At 39.5% G+C, this 13,511-nt stretch overlaps 1 protein-coding gene across 14 annotated transcripts in view; it reads left to right on the forward strand.

The window, feature by feature from the left end:
- Positions 1-13,511, forward strand: part of INPP4B (inositol polyphosphate-4-phosphatase type II B) — an 837,179-nt gene that overhangs the window by 610,293 nt on the left and 213,375 nt on the right. For 13 of the 14 annotated variants that reach the window (XM_082727238.1, XM_082727234.1, XM_082727229.1 and 10 more), the window contains one exon: positions 7,125-7,236. The exons of the other annotated variant lie outside the window; for it this stretch is intronic. In XM_082727238.1, the coding sequence (XP_082583364.1) occupies positions 7,125-7,236 (112 nt within the window). The remainder of the gene's footprint in view (positions 1-7,124; positions 7,237-13,511) is intronic. 14 annotated transcript variants of the gene reach the window in all.

Below are 13,511 nucleotides of genomic sequence, written 5' to 3' on the forward strand. Positions count from 1 at the left end.
GTATTTCAGTGTCTCTGTGTAGGCATTAGACAACTCCTAAGGACTTTTAATAGAGGAAAGAAAATAATACAGTGGCAGGGATGCTTTAAGAGGAAAACCTGACATGGATGGAATGGAAAAGAAGGTCCCTGGAAGGTGGAAGTAGATTCTTCAAGGGTAGTAAGAAGTGACAGAACTGCTTGGGATGTTGCCATCGTGAAGGGACATATGCAAGAGACATTGTAGAGGGCTAGTCAGCAGGGCTTGGTGACACCTTGGAAGGTAGGGGCAAGGCATGGGTGAAGATGGAAGGTTCTTTGGTGGTGGTGGTCTTTGGAAAATGATATGCTCTTGGTGTGAGTGAGTTGGATTTGAAGGGAGAGTTAAGTCTCAAGCTTATAGAATATAAAATATCAGGACAAAAGGAGTTTGGAGTTTTAGGTCAGGAAATGAGGACAGACTAGGGGTAGAGACTTAAGATGGATCCTTGTAGAAAGGATGGTTGAATAGTGGATAGAATGTCTGAAAGAGGGCTCATAATGAGCATGGAGGAGAAAACCAGGGAAAAAATTCAGAGTGCGTAAGCTATAATGTGAAGAACTACTGAAAGTTTTATTTGAGTATGAGTTTGAAAGTATTATAGGGCTTCTGACATTTATGAATTTCAGCCAGAATAGAGGTATGCTTAGTTATACATACTTAGTGGAACTCTCACTTCTTTGAGCCCTAAGTAAATCTAGCATTGCTGGTAAATGCATTCACCAGAAAGATCATCAGGGTGCACTCACGCACTCACTAATTCCATTTGTTCACCTATGACCTTTGTTTATTTTCCTGCCGCAGTGAGATCTGTATTTTACAGGTACATGTCTAGACAGTTTAAATGCAAGGCATGTCTCACAGCTGAAGATTCCTGTGCCTAGCACCAAGACTACTTTATATGCACAAAAACTGACAATGCTAATGATGGTTTCTCCCTGGATGTTTAGAGTCATTTGTTGGTTCGCATCTCTGTGGCATTTCCAAAACAGAACAGTTATTTACATGTTGCTCTTTAACGTTTCCAGAGGTTTTGTTTTGTGTTGTGTGTTTTTTTTTTAAAGATTTTATTTATTTATTTGACAGAGAGAAATTACAAGTACACTGAGAGGCAGGCAGAGAGAGAGAGAAGGAAGCAGGCTCCCTGCTGAGCAGAGAGCCCGATGCGGGACTCGATCCCAGGACCCTGAGATCATGACCTGAGCCGAAGGCAGCGGCTTAACCCACTGAGCCACCCAGGCGCCCCTGTGTTGTGTTTTTTTTTCCTTTTCTTTTCGCTCTAGTAAGAATGGTATAGGAGGTGGTGAGGAATTATTCTTTGTTAGGAGACTGTTTTACACCTCCTTTCATTCAGTCCTCTAAAAATGTTGGTATGTTTCAGCCCGTGAGGTTGAATATTTCATTAGAAGCCATTAGGGGAGTTATTTTAAAGGCAGATTTTGAAGAACCTTAATCACTAATCTACTCTGTATGCTGAAAATCTGAGTGAAAGGGAGAACAGCTTTGTGTTGCTGAAAATTTCTGCTACTGCGTCTTCCATCTTGTTGGCATGGTTAAATATTTAGGTGGACAATAGCCCTCCTCCCTTATTCGCAGGGGAGACCTTACAAGACCTCCAGTGGAGATTGTGGATAGTATCAAATCCTATATATACTATTTTCTTTTCCTATTCATACCTACCTGCGATAAAGTTTAATTCATGGGTTAGGCACAGGAAAAGATTAACAACAATAATTTAGAACAATTGTGACAATGTATCATAATAGAAGCCATGTGAATTTGGTCTCTCTCTCTCAAAATAGCTTACTGCACTCACCCTTCTTCTTGAGATGATATGAGATGATAAATGCCTATATGATGAGATGACGTGAGGTGAATGACAGAGGTGTTGTGACATAGCGTTAGGCAACTGTTTGTTTTCCAGTGATATGTTAGAACTTCTTCTGTCGAGCACAGGTAACTGAGAATCAGAAGGTGACACTGAGAAGCAGAACCAGGGATAAGGGGGACTACTGTATTTCCCAAGTTTAATTAGAAACTTCGATGTTGTGATTGAAAGAAATACTGTATCAGCCGTGAACTAGTCATCTTTTACTTCTTTTACAGCTTTCTGCATTAAACAGTGCTAATGATCTGTCAGGTTCTGAAATGGCAGTTTTTTGCTGCTGTTGTTCATGTAGATTGAAATGGTTATTTATTACTGCAGGCTATTCTTATTGCCACATAAATGGCTAGGAATGTGTGTAAAATCACTTTTGAGGCTGGGTTCAGTCAAATCTGTACCTTTGTATAAATGCCAAGATGCTGTGTCATAATGGTAGTCGAGTATATATGTATCCATTGGCTATTAAAAGAAAAACCAGCCCTTTTATTTGACTCTAAGTGTTTAGTCACCTCCCCGGTTCGGCATGCCTTTGGCTTGTTTGGTTTGTTTGTGGGGAAGGAAGGATGGGAAGCTGAGAAGTGAAGGGAGGCTGGACTATACCTGAGCTCTTTCCTGAGGCTGTATCGGTCCATGATGGCTTGTGGCGTCTGTGATAGAAGCAGATGATGGAAGCACAGGAGCAATGAGAGCAGTGCACATGAGTGCTGATATTGTATAAGAGCTGCTAGAGATCAACTCTTCATTTTCCAGCAAAGGAGACTGAAATCAGAGATCTGAAGTGTTACGTCTTTGGTCACATAGCTAGTTAGTGGCTGAGCTGGAAGTAGTACTTGGATTTCCTGATTCCTAGCCCAGGCGTCTCTTCCACATATCTTTCGTGTAGATATGATGATTTCCACTAAATTCAGAATATTAGTGATGATTAATGGTTAAGCTGTTATTACTACCACCCCATCCTTGATGGGTGATACATTGAAAGCATAATTAAGCATTTAAGAATGATTTTTTTTTAAATATTTTATTTATTTATTTGACAGAGAGAGATCACAAGTAGACAGAGAGGCAGGCAGAGAGAGAGAGAGGGGGAAGCAGGCTCCCCGCTGAGCAGAGAGCTCGATGTGGGACTCGATCCCAGGACCCTGAGATCATGACCTGAGCTGAAGGCAGTGGCTTAACCCACTGAGCCACCCAGGTGTCCCTGATTTTTTTTTTTTTCTTAATTTGTAGGAAATCACCTTTGAAACAGCCTTTGGAAGCATGAAATACATACTTCAAACTTGACTTTCCTGACTGAAAAGAAGTGTTGAATATCCGTACTTTGTGTGTGTTAAATTGTTGCAGGATAAATAGAAAACAGCTTCCATGTTTTATGTTCCAGTCCCTTGCCGGGATGAACCGTGCTTTTGGGTATCTTGGATTCAGCTCTTTAGTTATAACTTGGATTCCCCATTTTGTCTCCACAAATCTCAGATGAAGAGACATGTTTTAGGGTAGCCAAAACTCCCTATCTAAAATGGTTTTGGGAAAAAAAAAATTAGAATCATTCTAGGATAACTAGATTAAGCAAGCTCCTTGTTTTGATTCCACTCTGGGAATAAGTGGTAACCTACAGAAGACAAAATGAAGATAAAATGAAGCTTCTCCCTCTCCCTCTGTCTGCTGCTCTGCCCAAAGGCATTAAAATTATTTTTAAAAGATTCAGATAATTTTTTAAAAGATTTTATTTATTTATTTGAGAGAGAGAGAGCACAAGCAGAGCAAAGGGCAGAAAGAGAAGCAGACTCCCTGCTCAGCACATCAGGCTCCTTGAGCCTAGGATTCCATGAAGAGGACAGGACTAAAGGCAGCTGCTTAATGGATTGAGCCACCCAGGGGCCCTAGATAATTGTGGTGTTTTTGTTGTTATCCTTGTGTTTTGTTTTGTTTTTAAAGATTCATTAATATTTTTTATCATTATTATTATATAAGAATATTATTATTCTGCAGAGCAGGAAGCCAGATGCAAGGCTCGATCCCAGGATCATGATCCAAGTCAAGGCGATGCCCAACGACTGAGCCATCCAAGAGCCCCCCATATAATTGGTTTAACAGGACTAGACAGAGCTATAGTTCAGAAGCTCGCTCCCATAGTACGTTGCTTAAAACTTTGAAAGATACAGCCGCATTGTAATTGATACAAACTTGTATTGTTTGCACTGCTAGGTATGTAAGCTTCATAATATCTGTTATTACTAAGTCTCTGTATCTTTAATGAACATGCAATCATTGTTTGAAATGAAGTTTTTGGGGCGGCTGGGTGGCTCAGTTGATTAAGTGACTGCCTTCAGCTCAAGTCATGATCTCAGAGTCCCAGGATCCAGTCACGCATCTGGCTCCCTTCCCTGCTCGGTGGGGAGCCTGCTTCTCTCTCCGATCCTCCCCCCTCTTGTGCTCTCTCTCTCTCATTTTCTCTTTAAAATAAATAAATAAATAAAATCTTTAAAAAAAAAAAAGAAATGAAACTTGAGATCCTATAATATTTTACTATAGACTTAGATGCATATTCTAATAAAATTTCTGGAGAGAATGACTCAGTTAGTTGAACGGCTGCCTTTGGCTCAGGTTATGATCCCAGGGTTCTAGGATCGAGTCCCGCATTGGGCTCCCTGCTCCGTGGAGAGCCTGCTTCTCCCGTTCCCTCTGCCTGCCACTCTGCCTACCTTTGATGTCTCTCTGTCAAAATAAAAAAAAAATAAATAAAATCTTTAAAATCAAATATCTTATAATTAATGACATAGAAAGTCTATTGATGCTGCTGCTGTGACTAGCACTATTAGCACTGTTCTGCTACTAGGATGGAGATGAGGGCTGGAAAGAGTGATGAGTAAAGTACTGAGCACTTTACACCAATCATGCCACAATTTAATCCTTACAAATGAAGTTCCATGTGGGTTAAGTTCTTTGCCCAGGGTCATGCAGCTAGCAGGGAGGCCAAACTCTCGAGTGCACACTTTTAACCACCGTGGCATGTATTGGTTTATAACCTAGGCCTGGAGAGACTCTGAAAAGCCTACCTTCTGTTTCAAATCATTAGGGCATTGTTTGATTCAACTCAGTGAAAAAATTTAGCAAGTTATACATAAGTTTGCATTCCTAAAAATGACTCTAGCTCAATTTGTTCAAGCAAAAATTTTTAAGCAACTCCTACAAGAAGGAAAAGATACGCGTAATTGTTATTGATGATCAGCTTGGGGGAAAAAGAAACTGCAAACCTCTAGAAAAAGCTATTAGTAGTGCCAATGAGAGCTCTTATTAAAGTCTTTATTTATTAGGTACTAAATAATTGTACAGAGTTAAGTCACATCATGATTTATGACAAGTTATTACTTCATTTTCCAGTGGGAAAATGGTATAATGAATAAGCTACCCCAGAATTGTAGCTAATGCAGTGTTTTACAACATCATATAGTGTCATCTATATACACATCTTTGTGATGAATATTTAAAGTTTCTATATTAATTGCAAATAATCGAGTCAATATGATGATTTCCATTGGTTTGTAAGTCATCAAAAGCATCATATTTCATATTTTAATAAGAAATCTTCATTTTAACAAGAAATCACTTTCTTTTTCTATGTACACAGTTTTTTATTTGATTACATTATGACAGTAGGTATGCATATGTCACCAGAATTTTCCTATTTCAGTTTCCTTAAAAGCATAATTTAAAAGGTGTGTTTTAATTTATGCTTTCTATATTTTGAGAAAAACCTGCCATGATCTAATAACATAATTTGATTTCCTTTTCACCTAGTGCATTCATTATTTTAATGAGCATTTTGGAAAAATACTTGATACAAATTTTCCTAATCCTCTTTTCTGACATCTTGAATGACAAAATAGTGACATTTAGAAGAAATTGGTTGTAAGAAAGACACCATTTGTATCCCAATTAAAAATAAATTTCAGAAAAAGAAAAAAAAATTAAGTATCACATTTCTAATATTAATCAATTAGCCTAAGAAAGAAGTTATGGCAAAATGTCATACCTATGGAGTGGCTTGCTGTCTATCTTCAAAATGAGAGTCAAGGGGAAAATATCAGTATGTCTCACAATGCTCCCATGTTATGATGGCCCCATTTATTCTGTATATTTTCTTGCCCAGGAAATGAACATAGAGAATCTTAATGGTTATTCATTTTATTTTTATATTTCATTATTGTTCACCAGAAAATTCATATGTTGACGATTATAATGAAGATGAAAAGCTTAATAATAAAATAACCATCATCATTAAATAGTTTTTCAATGACTCATATATGTGAAAAAGAAACTCGGATTTCCCATTTTGCCATTTGGTTACCTTAGTTGATTCTTTCCATCTTTTTGAGTCTCTGATTCTTTATCTGATGAAGTAAAGGGTTGTACTAAATTATCTCTGGTTAACTTCTGCTCTGCATATACCTTACTTTTCTTATGTTTTCTGGGAGAGAACCTCCTTTACGTAGTGTCTTAGGAATAAAAATGGTGTTAGGGAAAAGGCACAGAATCAGATTTTGTGGCCGATGGCCAGTCAGAAAGGAATATAGGGATGTTTATATTTTTTCTATTTTTCTATTTTATTCAACTATAGTTTCTTTTTCTTTTTTCTTTTTTTAGATTTTATTTACTTACTTGATAGAGAGAGACAGCGCACAAGCAGGGACAATGGGAGAAGTAGAAGCAGGCTCCCCACTGAGCAGGGAGCCAAATGTGGGGCTTTATCCCAGGCCCCTAGGATCATGACCTGAGCCTCAAGCAGACACTTAACAGACTGAGCCTCCCAGGCCCCCCAGCTGTGGTTTCTTTAACTGATGTACACAACATCCCATACACTTGGTAGAGGAGATCCACGGTTTATGCTGTTGTGGGGATATGATGTTGCCAAACAGGACACCGACACATGATATCTGTGCCTGCTTCTAAGAGCCTGTAAGAGGTTTCACCGCCCTGAGGTAGCTTTGACAGTCCATGCACTTACCTCATAAACTCGTGGTTAACCAGGTTTTTGTTTTTGTTTTTAATTAAAAGCAACAACAACACTATTAATATGTTTGAATGTTTTAAAAATACATCTGTTTCATTAAAACTAATGAAGGTAAAGAGCAATATTTGTGGTTTTAGAAAACAAACATGTTTGAGCATACTTTAAGGAGAGAGAAGATGCTTACCTTTCCATTTCATTTATTTTTGGTTGCAGAACTTCAGATGGTGGCAAAGTTGTTGGCACCATAGAAGTCAGTGTCGTGAAGATGGGGGAGATTGAGGATGGGGAAGCCGACCACATCACCACAGATGTGCAGGGACAAAAGGTAGGGTCTCAGTCAGCTCAATGCACACATTAAATTAGAAGTGATCAGTTTTGCCAGATGCCAGAATCATCAACAACCCTGTGCACTATGAAATGTCATTATTCGAAAGCCAAATGAGAAATCAGCTCTGGAACTGAAGTGCCCTAAGTAGGCTTCATCTGCTGAACCAGAGGGTCTATTTGCAAGGAACTATGCAAAGCCAGGCGCCATTCAGAAACACCTCTTCTTTGCCCCCCCGCTCCCCTGTTGACACTGACTCCTCTCAACTGGAACAAAAGTATTGATCACTGCTGCATTCTGCCCTAATTAACCCTACAGTAAGCTGCACAGAAGATTCTGGGACGGCTGTTGCCAAAAGTCACCGCTTCTCCACTCTCAAAACTCTTTAGAAAGAGATGCAATTTGAGTTTAGATTTCATTTGTATGGGAAGGAGCACAGATTTAACAATGCTGCACCTTATGAAACTGCAGAGAGAGAAGTAAAAAAATAGCGCCAAGCAGCGGGGACAGCTTTGGAGGAGGGGCGACACCAGCTGGAGGTGAAGTGGCTTCCTTGAAGCTGAGCATAAAGGTCCCAGTGCATATCAATATGTGTCCAGGACTTCTCCTTTCTTTTCTCTAAGAAAGAGAAACTTGATATAAGTATTAACCTAAATTCCTGTCTTAGGAATGCAATTGCCTACTTTACTGAGCCACAGGGGAGGGACTTAAAACTGCATCTTTTCAGGAAAGATTTTGTATATACACTGTAATTCCTACCTTTTCATAAAGGAGTATTTTCTAATGATAAGGCATTTAGTGGCTTACTTTCTGGCTTAGTGGTCCTTATCTGGGAGCATATTTGATTTTGGGTGCTGAGGAAACATCTACCTGGGAAATGGTGTTTCTCTAACACAACAAATACTGACTTTACAAAAGAAATCTAAGATGGCCCTTCAAAAGAATATTGTTCTTGCCCCAGAATAAGCTAAGGTCTGGTCTGCTGGCCCAAGCCTTACTGTTCTCTGTTCCCCTGCTCTCCCTCAGAACATAGTGAGGTTCCTGACAATATTCCAGGGAGGCTCAAAGTTCGAATCAGTTTGCCTGACAAAGGGAGGGCTGTCCCGGGTTTTGCAGCAGACCCTCTCAAGGTTTGTATATTCACAACACCAGTGGTGGCTCTTAGGATGTGTGCTTCTGAGTCCCCAATTGTGGGACCCCTTCATTCGATCCCTCTTTCCTTTGGAGCTCTGTATAAAATGGGTATTAGTCATCACTGCACGAATGCTTGCATCAAGATTAAGGAGGAAAGATTTGGAGGCCAAGTGGCAGACTGAGTACAAAAATAGACAGACAAGACTGCCTAGACCTGTGGCAGTATGCCAGGAGACCAATAGCAGAAACACTTCCCATTTCAACACAGGCCTATTCTGACTGCTCCCAATCTATTACTAGTCACGTCTCTATTTTCACCCCCTGACTCCTTTACTGTGTTGCTATTATGAGGCAGTGCAAATTGAATCAGACTCTTTTCATAAACAGAGAACTTGACACCCAGGAATATGCCCCATCAAAGCCCCACATAATGTTTCTGACTTAGAAATGTGAACTTAAAAAGACTTAACTGAACTGTTCTAGAAATAGGAGGTGGCAGTGTCAGCATGTACCATGTACGAGTCATAAATTGACTAAAATGATAAACATATCAATCATTGTTGGTGTTAGTTCTGTCCTGTCTGGGTTCTTAGTAAACATTGACCTTTTGCGAATTTTTTATGAAGTTATAATAAACTCTGTTGGCAAGCCTTCAGAATCTTCATAATTCATGAGGAACATGTAATAAGGTCCACTGTGCACAATATTTAGGAGAATTATGTGGGAATAACTTTATCTCCGTGTTTCACAAGAGTTATCAGAATTTTCTGGAGTGTTTGATAGATGCACGCAAACTCCTTTGCAGATCTGCTTAATCAAAATCTCTATGAAGTGTATTAACACAATCTCCTAATGGTGACTGAAGTCCTGAAATTAGTGAATGACTGAAACACAGGACAAGACAAAGGGACTGAAATTGAGGTTATTTTTTTTTAAAGATATTTTATTTATTTATATGACAGAGAGAGAGATCACAAGTAGGCAGAGAGGCAGGCAGAGAGAGAAAGGAGAAAGCAGGCTCCCTGCTGAGCAGAGAGCCTGATGCGGGGCTCGATCCCACGACCCTGAGATCATGACCTGAGCCGAAGGTAGAGGCTTAACCCACTGAGCCACCCAGGCGCCCCAAGATTGAGGTTATTTGTAAAACAACACTACTCTCTGGAGTTTATATGAATGGACGAGAAAGAAATGAAACTGTTAGCACCAGTCATGTGGGTGAGTGACACATGTCATTGGTGGCATAAATTGAAGTAGGTAGAAGATTATAGTACCTGTTTTAATCAGCTTAGGCTTCCATAATAATAAAATACCACAGACTGAATGGCTTAAACAACAAAAATGTATTTTATCACAGTTCTGGAGGCCAGGGAGTGCCAGGTCAATATACCAGATGACTTTGTTCCTGGTGAAGGCTCCCTTCTCCCTTCCTGGCATGCAGACTTCCTTCTGTGTCCTCACATGGCCTTTCCTTGGCACATGAGCACAGAGACAGCCAGTGAGCTCTGGTGTCTCTTCCTCTTTTTGTAAGGACACCAGCCCACTAGGATTAGAGCCCCACTTTCATCATCTTCTTGATCTTTCGTTCCCTCCATAAAGGCTGTCTCCAAATCCAGTCACATTGGGTGTTGGGGCTTCAGCAGAATGAATTTTGAGGAACACAATCCAGTTTTGAACAATATCCCTGATGTAAATATATTTGAATCTTTAATCTCATAAAACCTCCAGAGCCTGGAATAAAATATAAATGAAAAGCCAAGTTCTGTTTTCTCACATTAATTTACTTGTTTCCTTAAATCATATTGTTATGATACAGTTCTCATCAAGAAAGATGGTTCAGAAGGTCACTCACCATACCACACTGGTTCAAGCCTTTTTTTTTTTTTAAGATTTTATTTATGTTTTAGAAAGTGAGAGAAAGGTAGAGAGGCAAGCAAGTGGTTTGGGGTGGGGGAGAGCAGAAGAGAGAGAAAAATCTCAAGGAGGGCCCCTGCTGAGCACAGAGCCTGATGCAAGGCTGGATCCCAGGATGCTGTGATCATGACCTGAATGGAAACCAACAGTTGGACGCTTAAGGGACTGAGCCACCCAAATGCCCCACTCAAACTTTTATTTGACTTGGACATACATACTGATAGAAGACAAAGTGTTAAAATCACATAGCTAGAGAAAGAAAAATTCACAAGAGAAACAGTAATGTGGACATTTTACAAAGTTCATATAATAAGTGAAATGTTGCATTAGGTATCCAATTTTTTTTGTTCACATTTTGGAATTATCTTTGACTCATTTCTTCCTCTCATAGGCATAGTGAGTATGTCAGCAAATCCTGTTGATTTTGACTTTTAATATATCCAGAACCCAGTTTGAACCCTTCCCTCTTACAGCATTGTTTATCACATACGTGTTTATGGTGGTCTCTTAAATGTCCCTTCTTCTTCCTTCCCAACACCCCCCATCATCATAGTCTCTTCTCAGCAGAGCACTTATTAAAATGTAACACGGAATATTTCATTCCTCCAGTGGCTTCTCAACTCCCTGAAAGTATAAACCTAAATCCTTTCGGGGACCTACTTAAAGTCTGCGAGTGTCGGCCGCCATTACTTTCTTCATCCTCTACTCCTGTTCTTTGCTCACTTCCATCGAGCCTCATTAGTTTCTTGGCTGTCTATTAAACATTCCAGGTGCATTTCCAACTCAGGTCTTCCACTTTGTTTTTCCATCTGCCTTTTTAGCATTTTCCCCGGGGTAAATATGTGCTTCATTCCCCCACTTCCTTTTAGTCTTTTTTTTTGCAAACTGTGACCTTCTCACTCTGCCTTCTCTGCCCTATATCCAAAATTGTCATGCCTACTGGAAACATTCTATCTCCTTTCTCTACATCATTTTTGTATTTTGTACCTACCACTGTCCAATATCACATATATTTTATTTATCTCATTTATTGTCTATTTCCCTCACTAAAATTAAATTCCATGAGAGAAAGGTATTTTTCTATTTTGTTCTCTCCTTTACCCTTCCCCTGGTGCCTAGGATAGAGCCTAGCACAGGAAAAATGAGTGAATGAGTAAATGACATCAATTTTACCTGGAAGAAATAAAATCCAAATTTGTCTCCGAGAAAGGATAAAATTTGGCTGCATATAAGGCTGTGTACAAACTAATTGGTCTGTAAATAAAAACTAGAGAGAGGATGCAGGAAAGAGTGCAGAATTATGAAGGAAAGAGGAAGAAACTTTTTTAAAAACAACCTTTCAATTAAAGAGTCAAGAAAAAAATATGCTGCTACAGAAAGAAAAAGGAAAATGATCAAATCAGGTGATAGGTAGGAAAACCAATGTAAGTAACAGCCAACAGGATCTAGTGAGATGGCCACTGCCCTCCACTCTGCCCTGCCACAGAGGGGACTTGGCTTCTTGTCAGGGGAGGGGGATTGTTAACAGACATCCTCTACTGAGGCTCTGCTGGGGCTGAATTCAGCTCCTGCCTTGTCTCCCCCTTTTGTTTACTGTATTTATTATATTTGAATGTGGCACATGGCACTGTACCAATGACCAAATTAGTGGTGATTTCTGCAGAAGGAAAAAAAAGCCTTACGTATTTATGACGGTGAAAGAGATGGTATTAGTAGAGTAATATACATCTTATTTTTACTACGAGCCTGACCTGACTAGTATTTCATGGCTCTTCTCAGGTCATTTAGCACCCATATTTTGAAGTGGTGTTTAATCGAATATTCATTAGCCGTGGTCAGGGAAAAGGTAGAATCCTAGGGGAGCTAAGGACCATCTTGAAAAGTTCCATCACTTTATTTTTCCCAAATACAGAAGTGAAAATCATATAACTAACTGAACTTACTTTATATTTGCAGACATGTAATATTCATCATTCATTTATCAAACAATACTGCCTTCTGTGTTCTAGGCAGTCTATCAGGTTCTCGATGTTCAGCAGTGAACCAACTAGACACAGATGCTGCCTTCTAGGGAATTAAACAATAACAAAATAAGCAAGTAATGTATTGTTGATCAGATGGTACTATATGCTATCAAAAAAATAAGGGTACAAGGACTAGAGAGTGTGGGCTGTGACCATTTTATGCTGGGTGTTCAAGGATAGACTCACTGGTGATGTGATATCTGAACTGAAACACGCAGGAAATAAGGGAGCAAGAAATGGGCATCTGAGAGGAACACGAATTCTAGGTAGAGTTAACAGCAGGGGCAAAGACCCTGAGGTGGCAGCATGTCTCTAATGACTGGAACTGGGGGTTGAAAAGGAGAGTGGAAGGAGTTGAGGATAAGGTCCAAAGGCAGGGAAGACAGATTGTATACTCCCTTATGGACCACGAGACTCTGAGCTAGGTGAAAAGACAGTTGAGGGTTTTTGACTACAGGTGTAAAATGATCTGATTCATGTTTTAAGAGGACTGTCCTAGCTGTTGTGTTGAGTATGGCCTGAAAGGAAGCAAGGACAGAAGAATGGAGCCTCTTCATTGCAAAGATTCAAGGCAGAAATGAAGATGAGTTGATGAGGTGAATCAGAGAAAGTGAAATGTGGCCAGACGCCAGGTACCAAAGAAAACCAAAGAATACACTTACCATCTGTAGTGATGATGGAAAATCAAAGGAACAGGTGCAGAAGGACCAGAGATTTTGAGATGTTAACTTTAAAATTTGAAAGGGATGCATATATCCAGGCAGTTGGAGACTTGAGTCTGGAATTCACGAGATGTCCAAGCTAGAATTACGTATTTGTGACTAGTCAGCTGGTATTTGGATGGTATTTAAACCATGAGACTGAATTAGATAACCAAAGTGTAGCAATTTGCATACTTTACACTCCTAAAATTGGTATTTATGTGGATTTTACCTATTAATATTTACTGTATTACAGAATTTGCTTACTTAGGTTATACCTGTGGACATCTATCGTATTAGTAATTCAAACAAGAATTGTTTAAAGCACAAGAGTACACAAGCACACATACCATTAGCTGTCAGTGTATTAGGGCCTCTATGGAATTCCACTATAAGCTTATAAAAGAGAGAGAGAAGCAGATGAATAGTGCTTTCATATTATTATGAAAGTGATTTTTGTCTTCCCCTTGTGCCAGATGTTGCAGAAGGTGCAAAGGCAAACATT

This window comes from Mustela nivalis, assembly GCF_964662115.1.
Source record: "Mustela nivalis genome assembly, chromosome: 4".
NCBI lineage: Eukaryota > Metazoa > Chordata > Mammalia > Carnivora > Mustelidae > Mustela > Mustela nivalis.